Raw genomic sequence first — 20,988 nt, forward strand, 5'->3', positions numbered from 1 at the left:
ATATATATATATATACACACAATATATATACACACCATATTTTTGGGAACACATCTGAATGCATTCACAGCTACTTTACAGCCGCACACATTGCTGACACACGTGCAAATTCAGAAGCAGATAGGATTCTCTGAGACAGATTAACATAAACCTACTGGTACCATGCCTGATGGTCCTCCTTCCAATACTTTTGGGATGAGTTGGGTGGGAATCATCCAACATCCTGACCTCACTAACAGTCTTGTTGCTGAATTCAGTCAAATCCTCACAGCTATGCTCCAAAATCTAGTAGAAAGCCTTCCCTGGATAGTGATAGTGAAACCTATGAATGAACAGGTGTCTGAATACTTTTGTCCATGTACATATGTGTATATGTGTGTGTGTGTGTGTGTGTGTGTGTATATGACATTTTGGAGGTTGTCATTGACTGAACTGATGAACTTACTAAATTAGTGGTGAGTGAATTATGAATATGATTTATGTACACATATTAGCTGCTGCTTTGCATTTGCTTTGTTTTTGTTTGTTTTATTCTTGTCCTATGTTGTACGATTTCTTTTCCACTTTTGGCCAAAAGTGAGTTTTCTGAATGCCTCTCAAATTCCTGCCTAAGAGTACAGATTGCTACATTGCAGCTATTAGTACTCCCAACTCAAGATCGCAGCATGGACGTTTTTAAGGGCTTAATGCTGTAGCAGTTCTGCATCACGGACCAGGTGTTTTCTCGGGCCCACCACCACTAGAGGATATCTAGATTGCGGTCGGGATATTTCCTGGCCTGGCGATATCTCTACATCACGGCTTGGAGCTCTTCCATTCCAGCAGCCAGAGCGACTGTAGTTGCTCTGAGGCCTCTGGGGCTGAGAGGAATTTTTCTCCACTTATAAGAACTCAATCTGGACCAGTTAAATGACTTTGCACCTTGGTCTGGGGAGTTTTTTCCTCCACTGCCTGCTGGGGAACCGTTTGTCTGCCTGTGTGTGTGTGTGTGTATGTGTGTCCTTTATGCCTTATTTGTTGTTGTGTATATATATAGGGCTGTATAATTAACTTATTATTTTTCTTATAATAAAAATGTCATTAGATCTTCAGTGAAGTCTTAGCAGCAGATAAACAGTATAAGTATAAGTATGTCCAGAACCAGTATGTCTTTTTTGGCTTTCGGTTGTGACCTCCACGAGCAGCAATATCTTCAGTCAACCGATTCCTGTAAGCAGTTCTGTTAATCAGTCCCAAACATTGATTTGGTGGAATTTTGGACCCTTCCTCCCAGCAGAACTGCCTCAACTAAGTGGTGGGCTTGGATTTTCTTACATGAACTCCATGATTTGGGTCCTGCCATGAAATTTCTATCAAATTCTAAATTTTGATGCAAACTTACAATGCAAACTTTCTTCTGCTTCAACCATTCTTTGGTAGACTAACTGGTGTTTTTTAGGACGTTGTTTTTGCAGCTAGACCCACAATCGTTTGACCTTCAGTTCAGGCACAACTGAATTGGTTTTAGTTTTGACTTAAATGAAGATCTGATTACATCTTTGGTAGAGTGTATGAAGACCTTCACAGAATACTAAAGGGGTTTACAGTTTGTTGGACCTCCGCTGCAGCTTATAGACTGTATATATGGAAAAATACATCAGCATTCGAGGGAGGGCAGCGCGATACTTACGTAAGGCTCACACAGAAAAAAAAATGGATGGAGATATAGGAAGTTCTGCTCGATTAGCTTCCACAATAATACATGAGAAGTCATGATATACTGTGCCTTTGGTCTTGTGCCTACAAACACAGCACACATCCAAGGTATAGTACGACTTTGAGTGTATTGTTATGATTATGCCATAGTTCTGATAGTCCTGGTATTTATATTGTCCAGACAACAAACACCACTGATTAATAGGAAAGTTTGGTATCACTTTACTTAAATGGTCTGTAACAGACACCCTGTAGATGCTCACTAACATTAAACTGAATATGTATTAAATGCAAACTGAACTAAGTTGAATGTTAATGAGTGTCTGTTGAATGTAACCCTGCACCTAACCCTAACCCTTATCCTTGAATCAACCCTAAAACCTAACCGTAACCTTAACCTAAACCTTTAATCTTTACTTCAACCCTTCCTCTCTAGAGAGGCCGCCTAAGTGCTCGTTCAGTCTCTTGTTGCTTCTAGACTTGACTACTGCAGCTCTCTTCTGGCTGGTCTCCCTCTGCGCACCATCAGGCCCCTGCAATCTATCCAGAATGCAGCGGCACGAGTCGTCTTCAATGTCCCTAAATTCAGCCACGTCACTCCACTGCTGTGTTCTCTTCACTGGCTTCCTGTAGCTGCTGCCTGCATCAGATTCAAAACCCTGACGCTGGCCTACAAAGCCAAGACTGGACCAGCCCCTCCATACTTGATGGCAATGGTCAAAAGCCGATCCGCACCAAGAGTCCTTCCAGCTTCAAGTATGGCTCGGCTCGACCCGCCATCCCTCAAAATCCGCAGAAGACAAGCGTCCAGGCTTTTTTCTGTCCTGGAACGGACAGAATTGGTGGAACGGACTTCCCCTGGGTGTCCGAATGGCAGAATCGCTCGCTGTCTTCAAATGTAGACTAAAGACTCCTCTTTCGAGAATACTTGGGCAAAAAGTAATGACTTCAGTGTTTAGTATTCAAACTAGCTGAGGTTTTTCTTGGGTAAATAGCAAATAAATAGCACTTTTGTAAGTCGCTCTGGATAAGAGCGTCTGCTAAATGCCTTCAATGTAAATGTAAATGAGTTCAGTTGCATTTAATAGGCATTCAGTTGAATGTTAGTTGAATATCAGGTGAGCATCTACAAGTTTATATAGGTGTCTTGTTTTTACCTTTGTTTTTTTTTAAGTTTAGGATAAGACAAGTAACATTTATAAGTGGCTGAGGCTGTCACACACACACAACAGTAAACAATATTCTATTATAGAGATGTTGCCTTTTTCGATTATTATAGACAGTATTACATATGATAACATTTATAATTTTATAAATGGTAAGTGGAGTAAATACATTTATTGTGTTGTAAACATCAGCAGTCAGTATCTTTAATTTACTATAAAAAAAAAGAGAGATAAGGAGAGTGCTGGCAATTCTTTGTTTCCACCTAAAGCAGTGCCTTAAACCCTACAATAAGAGGCCCACACAGGCTGAATTATGGGATTAAAAATACATTTATTTCATTAAGGCTATTGCAATAGGATATTTAAGACCACAGTGGGAGACAGAAGAGCTTGATTGCATAACATATGCACCCTAAGTGGCTTCAAACTGGAAATTTCCCAGCTTGAAATGATGACCTTTCTGATTTTGCGACATGTAAAGTATTGTTTCACAAAGATCACACATGCACCTTCAAGTTACTGTTACTGTAACAGTGTGTATTTACTCAAAAGCCACTTTTTAACCTCTTCATGCCCAACAGCTAAATATAGCCTTTTGTGATAATAGAAAAATACCACAGATCCTGCTCTGATTTTATACCCAAAAGGATCCAGACACCCCCTTAAATGCACCATCTGAACAGAGGTTCAGATGTGCACACACAGCTTACCATTAGAGATTCCAGTGCAGTGGGACGCTCCGGTCCAGTCTAAGATTACCAGGCTCAGTGTCAAGCATCGGCCTGAGTGATATAAAGCCCCCCACAGCACTGGGCTGTTGAGCGGTAGATCTGCGTTCTCTGGGGCGCTGGAGCTTCTTTCAGTGCCGTTAGGATGAGTTGGAGTGGCGTTTGTGATCCAGAAGTGATCATCCAACATTAGGTCCTCTGATTTCAGAGGAAACAGTGGATGAGCAGATGTCTACACACTGTATTGGACGTATAGTGAACTTTATAGTGAACATCTAACAGAACTTTGAATTTTTTGGATTATGCATCATGTTTTTTTATGTATTTGACATTAATTTCATAATTGTGACAGCTGTAAATACAAAAAACAATCTTTCCGCACTGTTGGATCTCGATATAGTGTATGCATGAAGCCGAGCTAGGTATAGCTGGTGGGTGGATGAATCACAGGGAGCAGCCCGTGTCAGTCTGTAGATAGATAGGCTGCTATCAGTGTATGGTAACTAAGTAAAGACAGCATCTTTAAGGAGTGGGCAGAACTTTGAGCAGCCCTGAGGGAGATGCAGCTCTTCGCAGTGTCATGGTGCTGGAGTGAGCCGCAGCCTATTAGCTGTGCTAATTCAGAGATGGAGAGAAAACTGGAATACAGTGAGTCACCCAGTGGATAGCAGGAACAATAACACGCCTCAGGCTTTTCTATGTCATACATATGCAATTAGAATGAAGAAATAAATAAATAAATTAACAGATCCGTGTGCTGCTGTCTCAGTGACCAACTCCCACATATCGCATCTCCGGTCTGCTTCGAAGTTCTGCCAAACAAAGTCTAACTAAATAAAACCTATTCGGGGGAGAAAATCCTGCAGAAATGCCAGTGTGTTCCTAGAGTTCTGGCTCGGAATATGTTTGCAAAGTTACTGATCCCATGCTGTGCTAAGTGTTGATGATTAATGGTTAAACAGCACAAAGCTAGAAATCTGTGAACAGCTGGAGCTTCATCCGCAGTGTTCCTCAACCTAACACATGATCTTTTTCTTTTTTTTCGTCTGTGTGTTTGTCTGTGGTGTGGTATGGTGGTGTGTTTTTTGTGTGTATGTGTATGTAGAGCCCCCAGACACCGTTCACTGAGCTGTGTGAGGAAGGAGCGCTGTTCGGAACAGCAGAGACCGTGGAGGGAGAGGGACAGCAGGCGTTTCTGTCGGAGATCAGCGAGGAGGATGTGGAGGTCCTGCGCCAGAGGGAAGAAGCTTTGCTACAGATAGAGGTGTGTGTAGACAGTATCCCACGAACTGCATCATGCATGTGGATAAATGTCTGGGTTGTGCCTAACCTTTTACAGTCTCACTAAAAAAAAAAAAGGTTTAGTACCTTTCCAGTTATTTTTTTCTTCAAAGTGACCCATACAGGAAGTGGATACACAAGTCAACCAGCTGGTTGATTTGCCCAGTTAGGGTAATTCCAGGCATGAACTAACAAGTACTACAGAACAGTCACTGTAATACCTTAGAATATAATCAAGGTTCCTGTGCTAAATAAAACATATATGTCCACCCCTTTAGATACAGCCTCAAATAACTGTCAGTGTAAAGGTTTATAGCTCTAGCTTTAGCTACTTAATGCACAGTGTTCTTCGATGAGTCTGAGCTATGATGGCAGAATTAATGTGTCCTATTAGCTCATATTATATTATGTAAAGAGTGAGTGACTTTAAAGATATTCCAATCTGAAGGTAAAACATACATTTCAGGCTACCAAGGAAATTGGCAACATGTGCAGTATTTATGCTGAGCTAACGTGAGCGTCTAATTCAGTTTACCCAAACTGGGCAACTCAACCAAGCGGTCACACACACTTTGCAGTCTTTATTGTTTTTCACATTTCAATTCAATTTTGTTAGAGGGTGTAGAACATGAATTTTGCCATTTCTTTTCTCACTTTTATTTTCTATGTAGCTTGAAGTAAATGTCTGAAGAGCTGTGTCAAACAATGATGTCGCTGCTTTCAAACAATGATACACTTGTAGGACATTTCCACACAGAGTATATAACTCCATTACGCACTCTATTTATTGAGGGGAATAAGGTCAAACAGGTTTGGCCAAGTTTTTTTTTTTTACTGAAATTTGATTGTGAAAAAGGTCTAGGCATGGTTACAATGCTTGTTAACCTCTAAACAGAGCCACAATCAAACCGAATTCACCTGCCGAGGTCATCACAGAATGGTTCTTATTGTGGTCAGAAAAGAAAACAACCCTGGTCCTATTTGCGTTTGGCTTTATGATTAAAGAACAGCCACAGCCTTTTAGCTCTTTTACAGTATCACAGATCAGTATAATTAAATACAATATAACACAATGTTCTAGTTTTGATCAAATAACTGTGCAGCCATAATGCATATTAATAGCTTTTATTAATTTGATTAATTCAGCAAATGTGTGATTAATTCAGCAAATATAGAACCATGTTTGTTAGATGTGTGAGTGTGAAGATCTTTTAAAATTGGTAAAAAAAAAACCTTTATATAAACCTTGTATAACATCTGTATTAGAAGCATGGTTCTTTTTGGAACCAAAAGTGGTTATTCTATTTTTGGTAGTGTATTATAAAGTTTATAAAGTCCTAAGGAATTGTGCTGTGATGCAATTGTGTCTCTTCAGTTCTGAAATTCAGCTGCTTCCCCTCCACTTTAACAGAACTGTAATCAGTAAACTATATGCGAGGGGCTCCTGTGGCTGGCTCAGACTAAATTGGGTTATTAATATTGGGTTATTAATAGTGACACATCATGGACATTGCTGCTTAGTCCAAAACAGGGCTAAATCTGGGTCTGCAAAGCCAGCCTTTAGACTCTGAGTGCTTTTCGTGTTCACACTTTAAGTGAACTTTAGAGAACTCTACTCACTTTCTGGTCCTCTTCAGCACTGATGAGATCTCAGACCACGTTCTGTTCATGCATAAACTACTCTAGAATTATGGGTAGTGGTGGTGTTCAAGTTCATTATATAAAAGATCAGCTCACCAACTGAGCCACATTTGAAGCCAGGGTAAAATACTCCAATAGCATGATCTATTAAAAACCATAATTACAAACCATATTTAACCAAAACGGCTTTGAAATATTTTTACAAATCACTGTAACACACGACCTCTCCAGACTTATTACTTTAATAAGCCAGTGCTGCTTATTGCTTAAATATGCCAATATATTATTTTTTACTAGGCAGTTTGTTTTACCCGCTAAGTGATGGAAGAGTTTTTCTGTGTTTGTGCGGTAAGCCTCAAGGTTTTCCAACCATCAAGTTAAAGTGCAGGGCTGTTTTCTTTTCACAGTTCACAAATCAGACAGACTACAAAATAACCAACCACCAAATGTGCTGCAACCACCTCAGGAGCTGGTCTGAGTTTGGGCCCGTTTAAAGGGATCTGAGGCTAGTGTTTACATATACACAGAAAACCATGACTCTGTGGCCTGAGACCACGTGATATGTGGTCTCAGAAAATGCTTTGGGTTTAGTTAACATGATCACATATTCAAAGAAAACCACGACTGAGCAGTCTGAAACCACTTGAAACGCTGCAAGGTAATGTGCAGTGCTACAGCAATCAGAATTCAGCACCAGAACTTAGAAATGAGAGATTTAATTCCGTCTCTGATATTGCTCCTGAAAGCCTTGATAAGCTGGATGTGTGATGTGAGATTATCATTAGAACTAAACTAATATTTAAAAAAACATTGGTTTCTTGTCACACAAGTCTCCTATAACAGCAAAAAAACAAAAAAGCTCTGACAAATTGTATCAGTTTCTCCCAGTGGCCGCCTGCATCTACTCTCAAATTATAGATAGTGATGAGAACTTGAGAACTGAGAGAAGCTGCAGAGATGCCAACAGTGAGTGAAGTGAAGGTGAAGGTGCACTAGCCAACGATATCGAGAGCCCAGCTTACCACTGTCATGTATGGAGGAGTGACTATAAAGAAGATATTAAAGCTGAATCACTGAAGACAAACCATATCAAGACAACCTGCATAAGAATTGAACTCTTCTTTACGTATTTACATCTATACATGTTCTTGTAGTTTTTGTAATTAAGTCATTTCCCTCTGTGCTGTTGGTATGCAGTGAATGTTAATAGTATGAAAAATCACTGAAAGTTATTAACAAAAAAAAGAAGGAAAGAATATGCTATAAAATAGGGCTGGGCGATATGGTAAAATACTATATCACGTTATTTAAAGGCGATACAGGTCATCACCGACTAAACACATCAGTAGCGACAGATTCTTAAAAAAACTACTATTCAGATACTCTTCTGTACTGAACACAGTGATTTGTATTCAACATCTGCTGCACTTCATCTAATTAAAGCAGACTAATTACACTGTTTGTAATGAAACATGCAGTTGCTCAGAAAAGCATATTGTGGATCATGATAACAAAATTCATCATAATACAATAAATATTGTCATATTGCCCAGCTCTACTATGTATAGTGCAAACAAACACAATCCCAAAAGTGAAAAATGAGGGCTTTAGGAGCTTTGTTTTCCTTTATAGCAGACTAGGTATGCCATGTTTAGGTCATGTGTGAATTGACATTTTAATAATGCTTGGTAAGAGTGATTACTGTAAGTTGGGAATGGCAGTCAAGTACAGTCAATTTCCAGAAGCTGTCCAAAGACTCCTTATACTGCAAGGGGGGCAATATTAAAAAGAAAGGTGCTGCAAAAAGAACCTTTTACATTACCTTTTACATGAAGAGTAAATATGTTGGGTCTTTTGAAGGTTCTTCACACTCACACATCTCTATGGCATGGGCATGGTACCAATGGAACCAATGTGATTCCTCTATTGCTTCACTCAAAGAACCATTTGTAGCACCTTTTTTTTTTTAAGAATGTACATCATAGCTGGCTAGAAATGAAAACCATGCCATTCCAATCTGTACATGTGTAGATAGAGTTATAGATATAAGAGATATAAAATATAGAGATAAGTCTCCATGGGCTGTTTTTGGAAGTGAATTAGCCTACCCAGCATTCTCCACATTGCCTCTGCTATGGTTTGGGACTAGACTGTAGTACAGCTGTAGCTGTAATTTAGCTGTGTTCTCAATGCAAATGACCCTTCCTAAATAGCTCTGGGGAAAAAAGAGACCACTTAATTGTTTTTCTTCATTTTATTCCAGACATTTCATCAAACAAAGCTGAGTTACCTGAATTCGCAGACTATGAATGGCACAAAGTCCCAACAGCAATGTGAAAGACTAGTGGAGAGCCTTCCAAGAAATGGAAGCTGTGATTGACTGTCAAGGTTATTTTACCATAGTGATTTTTGAATCCTCTCAAAGTTCAAATATTAGTACTGTGTTGTTATTTCAATAATAACCTTTTTGCATTATAATTATTATACTCATTTCTTTGCATTATTTGAACAGTTGTTTTTGAGCAGCTGTCATTTCTGCAAATACATGCTCTAAATATTTAAATATTAGAAATTTAGGGGGAGTGTTGTACATGGTTTATGAAATACAACGCAAATGTTCATTTCCCTAAACACATAAGCCAATAAATAGTAAAACCAGAGAAACTGATAATGTAGGGTGGTCTCTTACAGAGTTTAGAGCAGGGCTAGACTGAGGCTGATGTTTGAAAACAGTTGGAAAACAGCTTTCTTTACTTTGTTCATAATTCAATATTAATACAAGCAATGCAGATAATGATATCATTTAGAGGTTTGTTAATACGCCGTTTGTTGTTTGCAGAGACTTTGCAGATTTTAATAACAGCAGCCAGAATTCAAACAAAAGTTGCTGAACATTTCATTTCTCAGACTAAATGCAAACATTTGATAGATTGGTTTGCACATATCCAAGTGTGGACTAACTGAGACTGTCCATGGGAACTTTGTGCAAAGTGGTCAAGGCTGCTTCATAACACCCTTCCCCTAAGGAAATTAGTGGCCGCCTTTTCAGGGAGCAATTGTGACCTTTTGGCAGGGATTATGTCGTCAGCGGTGGAAAACCCTCGTTCACTCGGACAGAAAGGCTTTCGCAGCTCTGCCTGCTGTTCTCTCTCCAGCACTCCAGGGAGTTTTTTTTTTTGTTGTTGTTGAGAGATTGAATGTTCGCATTTCTGTCCATATCCATTCTTGTATTATTGTGCTGCGTCCAGCATTCTGCTCAAAGAAAGCGCTGCCTGAAAGGTCATTTGGTGTTGTCTTCATTTTAGGCAGAGGTCCAATGACTTTTAGGCGTTCTGCTTCAAAAACAAACAAACAAACAAAAAAACAGCTGCATAATAATATGATGCAGAAACAAATTTCACAAGCACAAATTCCCACTGGAAACCTTAAGCTATAAGCCTTTAGCAACATGTCATGCTAAGCTTAGCTAGCTAGACTATGGCTAGTGCAACTGACCCACAGGAGCAGGGACTTCTTTCTGCAACATTCATGACCTATTTTTAAAAAAAAAATTTTTTTTTCATATATTCATATCCCTCCATCTTCTTGTCTGCTTACTCACTGGAGAGGGTGCCAGCTCATGATTTTTTTTTCCCAGCCCTACATAAAAATATGACCTATGCATCTGTTTACATTTGACTTCTTAATACAGTACAGGCTGTACCAACTACCTCAGGGTGGAAGATACAACAGAAGGTGGAACAAACTGTAACTTGCAAAAAAAAAAAAAAAAAAAAAAAATATATATATATATATATATATTATATTGCATTACAGATGCATGATGATATCTGAATGACCATTTTGTTTTGTTTTTTATTAGTTTGCACAATATAAACAAGAGACAAAACTAACAAATCCTGTATGCAAATTACAGCTTTGAAAAGTTAGAATAGACCACAACAGCTTTTGATGTATATTAAACATATAAAATGCTATTTAAATATATAAAAATGAATACTTCAGTTTAACAATATTTAGAGATGAATGATCCTGTCTTATGTAACCAGATCCAGATCCAAAGAGCTCTCTGAGGCCCTCAGAAGAAGGTTGTAGGGGTTAGGAAGATCTTAGAACTCTCAAAATCAGCAGTTCCACTGTCTGGAAAACAAGGGGTACAACTGCCGACATGGCCAGGTCAGACCGTCCTATAGCAAGTTCAGCCCAAGAGCAGGCCGCAAGATGCATGAAGAAGTCTCAAACAACCCTAAAGTGTCGTCCCAGGACCTACAGGTAGCTTTTGCACACAGTTAATGTCAAAGAACAGCTTCTACCATCAGAAAGAGACCACGCAAGGTTAGATTTTTACAGGAGGTGGCAAGAAGGAAATCCCTACTGTGAGAATGAAGAGTAAATGATCTGCATGTTAATGATTATACTGTATTTGTAGCCTTACATGGATAAATGTTGCATTTATCTGCTATGCTAATCCAGATTGGTCTGCTGGCTCCAACTATCCACATTTAGGAAGTTTTCATCTATTTGGATCGACATGGGCAGTTATGTACATGAAAAAGTTGCAAATCTTGACCTCATCTTACCTTTTCGCATCTTAGTGCATCTGTAGTGCTTCCCTCCCACATAATGTTCATTTACGCTTATCGTGCCACGTTTCAGCAATCTGATTTTGTCTGGCGAAATGTATTTGCATAACATTCGGCCAGGAACGAGAGAGATCAGTGGAGCGGACTGTGCATCACTGGTTATTCTGTCAGTCTCTGCAGAGCTGTATTGTCTCTCGTCTCTCTGCTTTATGTCAGTTGCTTTATCTTCTATCTGCTAGTCAATATTTACTCAATACAAGCATCCATGCAATTCTAATGGTGGTAGGGCAAAAGAAAAGGCATTTGGAATAGCATCACTGTGGTGCAGGAAAAGAAAACACCTTGATGTGTCCCAGTGTTATGCATCTTCTGTCAATTCGCAACCTGTTGGCTGTCTCTATAATTTCCATACAATTTCTCCACACTTCCTGTTCAATTCACAGTGAAGAGGTGGATTTTCACAGTCTCACTGGGCCCATTTGAGTCTGTCATGTCTCCTTGACTGTGTTGCCTGAACCATATCTGAAAATTCTAATCCTGTACTAAAACATGCTGTAAATGTGCTTTGTATTGTGAGCTGATTTTACATGATGCACTATATATTATTTTATTTATTTTATTTATCACTACCCTCAGCACTATCTGTTCTCTCCCTATATCCACTGTGCTCTGAGGAGTAGGATTAGAAGACGCCATAGCAGACTTTTTTGCTGGGATTCTGGGTTTTGAGATTACTGTAAGAGGAGCTGCTGAGAAAAGCCTCTGGTCAGGCTATTGATTATAGCGCTTGATATGCTGGAAAAGACTTCAAGGGGTATTGGGTTTCAGCAGGGAAGATAGCCTAGAGATACTGTCACTGTGTGAGGGTTCAGGCAAGCTGGATGCCCAGGAGCTTCCAAGGCTGAGGCAGTGATTTCCAAAGAGCACAAGCCATGGTTGAGGGTAAACTCCACTGGAGGTGATTTGTCAGAGAATAAAAGCCAACGTGCTTATTTTCAGAATGTCTTGCCCTAAAATGGACTGGCAGCAAGAATCACATCAAGGAAAAGCAGTTAAATGTGACTGTTGAGTCTCTAGTCGGCATTCTAAAAGAATCAATACATGCTGTACAGTTGAGCAAGTCTAAGAAGAAGGCTTCCATTGCAGAACATTGAAAAGTATAAGAACGTTTTAACTTGCTTCAGTGCCATGGTATTTGTTTTTACAGTACACGTACCTTCCATGTTGTCATAAATAACAGGTTCATACATTTAGTTTTGAAGCACACAGTTTGCTTAAGGATTCTTTACTCTTGTAGTTATGTTCTACAACTAGAGTAAATTGTGTCAATTTAGCTTAAACCAGTAATTTGTGCTGCTTATTTTACTTTCATTAATTAAACAATTAAACAAATCATGATAAGCTGAATGTAGAAACGAAACAATTTGAAAAGTACTCAAATAATTTACTTCTTACTTGACCCCCCCCCAACCCACCTGAGACTTATAAATCTCACTTATGCTGCACAAGAAAGTGAACACACCCTTCTTTGAACAAAAAAGTGCTATTTAAAAAAAGAAATCCAGACCAAAACGTTCCAAAGTTCGAATATTGTTCTGCTTTTTTTTTTAACAACTCAATCACATTAAGTGATGCTGATGCCTGGTTTCTGGCTACTTCAGAGGACCAAAAGTGGTTAATCTATGTCACCTTTGAAGTACACCATCATGTATTTATCTTTTTTGTGTACAAAGTTAAATACTGAATATTTGAAACTTGATTTTTTTTTTTAACTTCCTGACCATGTTAACAAATGGTAGTAACAAGTGGTAGTAGCAGCTAAGCAGGTAAAATCACATCCGGTTAACCATATATCAAACATGAACTTCAGTATCTGCTAGCCTATTAGATAACATCTTTAGAAACCCCAAAATTGTGTTCGGATGTTTCCATTTAGATCAAATTAGAATAGTTTGACTCTAACTCTATATCTATACTCCAGTATCAAAACAAACAAATGTCATTCAGTCCTATGTTGTAATACTAACAAAGGGATTCATTTACCAGGGGGTGGTGGAGCTGTTTAGTCATGGTCAGATGCTAAAGATATGTTTATATCCTCATTGCCGGTCTCCTCGTTATTCTGGCTGTTAACATCAGTTTCAAGCTGTCTAGATGTCTCTTGCATAAACAGATTCTCTAATCTTGGACTTTTACAAGTTAAAATTGCAGGGTACAGCACCACCCCTGAGCACCCAAATGAGTCTTGTAGACGTCACTCTCAGCAAAGTGATGATTGCAGACATGAACACTGGTTGTGCGACCTTGGCAAAGCATGCCACCATAGTGTATACAGTGGGGAAAAAGTATTTAGTCAGTCACAAATTGTGCAAGTTCTCCTACTTAAAAAGTTGAGAGAGACCTGTAATTGAAATAGACCTCAACTATGAGAGACAAAATGAGAAGGAAAAATTCTGAAAATCACATTGTCTGATTTTTAAAGAATTTATTTGCAAATAATGGTGGAAAATAAGTATTTGGTCAATAACAAAAGTTCACCTCAATACTTTGTTATATATCCTTTATTGGCAATGACAGAGGTCAAACGTTTTCTGTAAGTCTTTACAAGGTTGGCACACACCGTTGCTGGTATGTTGGCCCATTCCTCCATGCAAATCTCCTCTAAAGCAGTGATGTTTTAGGGTTGTCGGCGGGCAACACAGACTTTCAACTCCCTCCAAAGGTTTTCTATGGGGTTGAGATCTGGAGACTGGCTAGGCCACTCCAGGACCTTGAAATGCTTCTTACGAAGCCACTCCTTTGTTGCCCTGGCAGTGTGCTTGGGATCATTGTCATGCTGAAAGACCCAGCCACGTTTCATCTTCAATGCCCTTGCTGATGGAAGGAGGTTTGCACTCAAAATCTCACTATACATGGCCCCATTCATTCTTTCATGTACACGGACCAGTCGTCCTAGTCCTTTTGCAGAGAAACAGCCCCAAAGCATGATGTTGCCACCCCCATGCTTCACAGTTGGTATGGTGTTCTTTGGATGCAACTCAGCATTCACTCTCCTCCAAACACAACGAGTTGTGTTTGTACCAAACAGTTCTAGTTTGGTTTCATCTGACCATAAGACATTCTCCCAATACTCTTCTGGAACATCCAAATGCTCTCTAGCAAACTTCAGATGCGCCCGCACTATGACTATTTGCACACCTGTACAGATGTTCTTTTCTGTAAATATATTTTCAGCTCTTTATTACCTTTAGTACTTTTTACTCTTTTAATTTATCCCCTACCCTATTTTCTAAAAGGATAAAGGATAAAGGTGCACGTATTCGTCACTGTACAGTGTGGACTGTACAGCGAAATGTGTCCTCCGCATTTAACCCATCTGGTAGTGAACACACACTCACACACACACACGTGTTAGGGGCAGTGAGTACACACACACACCCAGAGCGGTGGGCAGCCAACTCCAGCGCCCGGGGAGCAGAGAGGGTAAAGGGCCTTGCTCAAGGGCCCAACAGTGGCAGCTTGCCGAGCCCGGGAATCGAACCCACAACCCTGTTATCGATATCCCGGCGCTCTAACCGCTGAGCCACCACTGCCCCAAATACTGCCCCAATATTGTTTAGTATCATTTTCCTTTAGTTTAAGACCGTGTTCTGTGTTCTGTTGTCATACGTGTTGCTCTCACCAAGACAAATTCCTTGTATGTGTAACATACTTGGTGAAATAAAGAGATTCTGACTCTGATTCTGATTCTGATATGTACTGGCTTAAGCAGAGGAACACGTCTGGCACTGCAAGATCTGAGTCCCTGGTGGCGTAGTGTGTTACTGATGGTAGCCTTTGTAACGTTGGTCCCAGCTTTCTGCAGGTCATTCACTAGGTCCCCCCGTGTGGTTCTGGGATTTTTGCTCACCGTTCTTGTGATCATTTTGACCCCACGAGCTGAGATCTTGCATGGAGCCCCTGATCAAGGGAGATTAGCAGTGGTCTTGTAGGTCTCCCATTTTCTGATTATTGCTCCCACAGTATATTTCTTCACACCAAGCTGCGTGCCTATTGCAGATTCAGTCTTCCCAGCCTGGTGCAGGTCTACAATTTTGTTTTTGGTGTCCTTCGACAGCTCTTTGGTCTTCACCATAGTGGAGTTTGGAGTGTGACTGTTTGAGGTTGTGGGCAGGTGTCTTTTATACTGTTAACAAGTTCAAACAGGTGCCATTAATACAGGTAATGAATGGAGGACAGAGAAGCCTCTTAAAGAAGAAGTTACAGGTCTGTGACAGCCAGAAATCCTGCTTGTTTGTAGGTGACCAAATACTTATTTGCAAATAAATTCTTTAAAAATCAGACAATGTGATTTTCAGAATTTCTTTTCTCATTTTGTTTCTCGTAGTTGAGGTCTACCTATGATGTCAATTACAGGCCTCTCTCATTTTTTTAAGTGGGAGAACTTGCACAATTGGTGACTGACTAAATACGTTAAATGTTTTTTTCCCCCACTGTATATATGAATGCAAAGCTCCTAACAAATAGGATATTTTAATATTGGCTAAAAGAAAATACTCCCAACAGATGAAGGACGGATATTTGGATAGCCTAAATTACTGTATCAGTGGGTAAAGATAATGTTATTGAGGAATTGGTCGGGAATTTATGAAAACCCTAGTATGGCCTTGTAACGCTGGCAAAGCTGGATTGCACTATTTGTTTTGGTTGGACTGGAAACAAAATTAAACCCAGAACCTGGAAATGTTAAAAAATGGTAAATTTCCCTTTTTTCCAGGATTTTTTTTATTAAAATGTAATTAAATCAGATTTAAAAACAAAAAAGTACCAATAAGTTATGAAAATCATACTAATAAATCACTTTCACCAGTATTTATTTCTGACCCTCACCCCCATTCACTTAAAAAAAAAACTATTGCTGTGCAATTTATTGAAAATGTATTTCTTTTATATGCTGACCATTTATACTTCAAAATCTATATACTGTTACTTGCTTTAATGGTGTCATGTGACTGTTGTTGACTCCTCACGAGTGTCAGGGTCCTCTTTACGAACTGAGCAAATGTGCTTTTTTAGGGGGCACTACACATATACTTTAGAACAAACTCGTCTCTACTCAGCATCTCTGTGTTTATACATCTTAGAAGCTTACTTAAGGGAACGTGAGCACCATGCCTCCATAGGGACCAAGTCACTGCCTTAGAATAGATGAACGCATTTCTACTGAGAGAACAGCACAGCATCATTCTTTTTTTCCATATGGCAGAAGGAAGGCCCCTCAGGGCGCTGTAAAGCTTATTCGATGTCGTCTCCATCATGTAGTGTCCTTCAGTAAATTGAGTGGTCGACCCAATTATTCAGAACTCTGTTAGATAGTTGATTTTTTGTGTGTGTGTGTGTGTGTGTGTGTGTGTGTGTGTGTGTGTGTGTGTGTGTGTTGTTGTTGTAGTTGTTACTTGCGTGCTGCACAATAGCGTATAAGATGTTGTTTTTGCTCACAGTTCAGTTGCGCCATTCTCATCCTCAGTTTAACAGCTGTCCTCCTCCAGATGTGCCTGCAGATGGATGTGAACTTATAGAGATAAGGCCACTCTGCTGTTGGGTGACACCAATTTGATCCAATTTTAAAGCTACAAGTTTTTGCTGTGTAGTCTATTCTCCTGTTGTGTTTTTTTGGTTGTTATGTGTCTTGGCTGATCGATGTAGATGTGAAAGAGTAAAGGGAAGGGAAAGGCATGGTGAATAAGGTATTTTAAGACATGAAGCTCCAGGAAAAGCTTTCAGCAAAACTGAGGAAGTGTGGGTGGTATAACGAAAATAGAACAATGATAATTAAAATCATTTTCAGTCCGGATTGAATGGATCAAATGGAATGCTGCGTTCTTTTAGTCGAATAGAGTAGCGGATAACACCACCCAGGACAGCACTCCACACTATACCAGTAGCCATACCTTGAGAAAGACTCCTAATACTGTGTCTTAACAGCAAGAACATGTATTGCTTCGCTGTATTCACTCAATTCGCATTGCACATGATCACGTTGCTAAATGCCGCTGAGCGTAACTGACTCATTGAAGTAAATAATGGCGACTTCCGGTCGCGGTGTTGCTTCTGTCGCTTGCCCAAACCTTTGCACAGGCCACGCTGATCATTTTTATTTTAGTTTTTATTCTTTGTTATAAAAAACAGATTTACTGTGCATCAGGATTGGCTTATTGACTAAAGTGTTTATTATCTAAACAGTCTGTGTACTGCTTCTCAATTGAGATGTCATTTATCCCTTATATGCTTCATATTTCTATTTCCAGAGTAATACTGTAATTATGATATTCATTATCCTGCTGATTACTTACCACTGACAGACACTTCAGTGGAGTTTGATTTTTAGCTCATTTTTGCTATTTAAAACCATCAGTTTTATTATGCTACAATTTACAACACCATTAGACTGTTTAGCAAGCGCCCTGTATACACAAGACATTGTTGCAGGTTGCAGGTGGCATGACCCTCGGGAAAGGGGTGGTGGCTACTGCAAACCTGTAGTCAGCCAAGCACAGAAACAGACACACATCGCTGAGTTCAAACCCCAAAAGGATCTTAATTAGTACCACCCCATTACCAACACCAAAACAGGACTTACACAAACATAATCATGAGGCCCAAAAGGGGTTCTTCAGGGGAACGGTTTAACTCATTCCTGGCTTTTCGCTTTGCCTTGCGCTCACCGGACCCTTGCTTAGAGTCTCTGCTCCCATGTGTTCCTCCCCTCCTAAACTGCCCTTTATGCTCTGCCTGGGGTTTGTTGTCCTGATTGCCCTCAGGTGCACAGCGTTAGAGGGGGCAGTGCAGATGGTACCATGGGGGCTGGGCTACGGATCGCCCGCCTCCTCGCCGCCACACAGGTACATACACTTATGCTGATTTTTAAGGCTGATTCCCAGTATGCGCTCCTGTCTGTACTTGTGAAACATCAGTCATCAGTCATTACGGACCACTCTTCTGTTCCAATTGCAAAAATACAGCACAGCATCCTCCCGTCCTCAGGAGTTGAACTTACCAAATCAGCACTACCAAATACACCAGTCCGAACTTGCCGTACTTTGCATTGAGAATCCTCCTGAGACTGCAAAGCTGACAGTAAACCAGTGTCTTTCAGTGGGTCGCTGTGGGAGGAACTAATTACCTGAAAGCAATGTAAATTTCTGTAAATGGACCCACAGATGAAGCAATGCAAGTATATTTACAGAAATTAACACAACTACGAGGAACGCAATGAAGCTTCCACCCAGTGCTTTGGTATTCACACAGGAAGCTCAAGACTGCAAATGAACAGATCCCACTGTAAGAGATCTAGGGATCTTGCCCATCCAACTTTATGTTGTTCAATGGTGTTACAGAATCAGAAATATAATCGTTAAAAAGAATGTTATTAAAGTTCATATGTATCAGGGATCATAATGTACCAGTTAGTAGAACATGATGGATTAGATGTTTCATTTGCCTTGGAATTATCTTTACAGTATATTTTGCTAGAATAATAACAGACAGGCTCCAAGATGTCTGCACATCACACACACACACACATGTCCACGTCACAGACATATCGCCACTATCTGACTTCGGATATGCCAGGGTGTTATAAACTCCTAGGTTGGAAAACATAAGGTCGGGATGTACAGACTGTGAGAGGGAAGCTTGTTTTGATAGTTGGAGAAGCTGGGAAGAAGTTCTTTCATTTCCTTTATTTTCTTTTACCTTGTTTAAACTTCTTATATTTTGCATAATTTTGTCTTGATTTATATTTTTTCATCACTATCATAAAATTTTGTCCAGCGGTCTCATACAATAAACTGGCAAAGCTACTCTGGGACTAAGCCTGGATTTTTTCCACACAACAACGAACATTTGCCTTTTTTTTTTTTATTATCTTACACCACAGACCTCCCAGATCCCATCATTTTCTTTTACAGCCAACGGTATTTAATTCATACTACAGTATGAATTCACCTACCTCTGTAACGTGACTAAACTGTGAGTCACTCTGGATAAGAGCGAGGTCTGCCAGGTTCCATACATCTTCACAGAGTTGCTGCTGCTGTTGTTTTTTTGTTGTCTTTTTTTCAGTGCAGATAATGATACAGTAACATCTCATCATATTGCGCATCCCTGGAATAAAGTACTATAAGGAGAAGAACCACACGTCTTCATTACCAATGACAACATCTTGAAAGCCCAGAAATAAAGACGTATAGCCTTGTTTCGAAAGGCTTGATTGCACCTCGGGCACATTCAGTGCCAAGTAGTCTGCTACTAATATACGTCAGCAGCGCAGGCTGCTATCAGGCCTTGATGAGATAAAATAGATCCACCTTCACACATGAGGAACTCAAACAATGCAGGCAGCTTATTTGAGGCAGGCGGGTGGATAGTTGGACTGATTGGAGCGGTGACAGGGATGTAGTTGTGCCCACACTGTGTGCGCTGCGTGGCAGGTGCTGAAGGGCTGTGTGCCTGAGCTCAGCCAGGTTGATCATATCTGACAATGTGCTTTTTCCACTCTAAATCCTGCTCTCTTCCCTCCCTGCCTTCCCACCCACCCGCTGCTGCTCAGCCACCTCACACACCGAGCTCAGCTCTGCTCAGCTGAATCCATAGTGTCTGGAAGTCCTCAGCTACTTTCTTCTCATTCTCTCTCTCCCTCTTGCACACTCTCTCTCTCCCTTCTCTTCTCTTTTTCACTCTCTTACACTGCTCTCTCTCTCTATCCTCCTCTCTCTCTTTCTATTCTCTTGCTCTCTTTCTCGTATAACTCTCTCTCTCTCTTTCCCTTCTCTCTCTCTGTCTCTCACATAGCTCTCTAACTCTTTCTCTCATCTATTTAGCTTTCTCTCTCTTACTCTCTCTCCGCCCATCCATTCATCCATCCATCCCTCTCTCTCTCTCTCTCTCTCTCTCTCTCTCTCTCTCTCTCTCTCTCCCTCCTTTTTTCCTCTCTCCCTCCCTCCTTCTTTTTCTCTCCCCCCCCCTCTCTCCTTTCTTTTGCTCTCACTCACACACAGCTCTCTCTCTCCCTTCTCTCTCTCTTTCTCTCACATAGCTCTCTAACTCATTCTCTCTCTCTTACTCTCTCTCTCTCCATCCATCCATCCATCCTTACTCTCCCTCCCTCTTTCTCTCTCCCCCTCTCCTTTCTTTTGCTCTCATTCCCACACAGCTCTCTCTCCCTTCTCTCTCTTTCTCTCACATAGCTCTCTAACTCTCTCTCTCTTACTCTCTCTCTCCATCCATCCATCCCGCTCTCTCTCTCTCTCCCTGCCCTTTCCTTTCTTTTGCTCTCACTCACACACAGCTCTCTTTCTCTCCGTTCTCTCTCTGTCTCTAACATAACTCTCTAAGTTTCTCTCTCTTCATCTGTCTAACTCTCTCTTTTGCTCTCTCTCTTTAACTCTCTCCATCCTTCCACCCATCCACCCCTCCCTCCTTCTGTCTCTCTCTCTCTCTCCCTCTGTCTCTCTCTCTCTCTCTCTCTCTCTCTCTCTCCAAAGCTGTGCTGCCCCTCTGGCAATGCCTGCACACTGGGAAAGTACTCTCCAGAGGATGTTGTGGGGAAAGAGCGTCAGTCCAGCACTTCGGAACAGGAATGACAGGGATAAGAGGGTTAAACCACTCTCTGCTGTGGAGTCCCAGCTTTGATTTTTTTTCCTCCAGAGGAGAAGAACAAGGGGAATTAAGTGTGCCTCTGGGGTGGCTAATTGAATTTAGATGTGCTGTGCTGTCCTCCAACACCCAACACTGTGGCCTTATTCATATATATATATATATATATATATATATATATATATATATATATATATATATATGAGAGAGAGAGAGAGAGAGAAAGAGTATGAGAGA

The 20,988-nt window shown here is 40.4% G+C and overlaps 1 protein-coding gene across 2 annotated transcripts in view; it reads left to right on the top strand.

Moving 5' to 3' along the window:
• Positions 1-20,988, top strand: part of tsnare1 (T-SNARE Domain Containing 1) — a 196,207-nt gene that overhangs the window by 83,836 nt on the left and 91,383 nt on the right. For both annotated transcript variants that reach the window (XM_072680070.1, XM_072680069.1), the window contains one exon: positions 4,695-4,853. In XM_072680070.1, coding sequence (XP_072536171.1) covers positions 4,695-4,853 — 159 coding nt within the window. The remainder of the gene's footprint in view (positions 1-4,694; positions 4,854-20,988) is intronic.

This window comes from Salminus brasiliensis, chromosome 5 (assembly GCF_030463535.1).
Source record: "Salminus brasiliensis chromosome 5, fSalBra1.hap2, whole genome shotgun sequence".
In the NCBI taxonomy this organism is placed as follows: domain Eukaryota; kingdom Metazoa; phylum Chordata; class Actinopteri; order Characiformes; family Bryconidae; genus Salminus; species Salminus brasiliensis.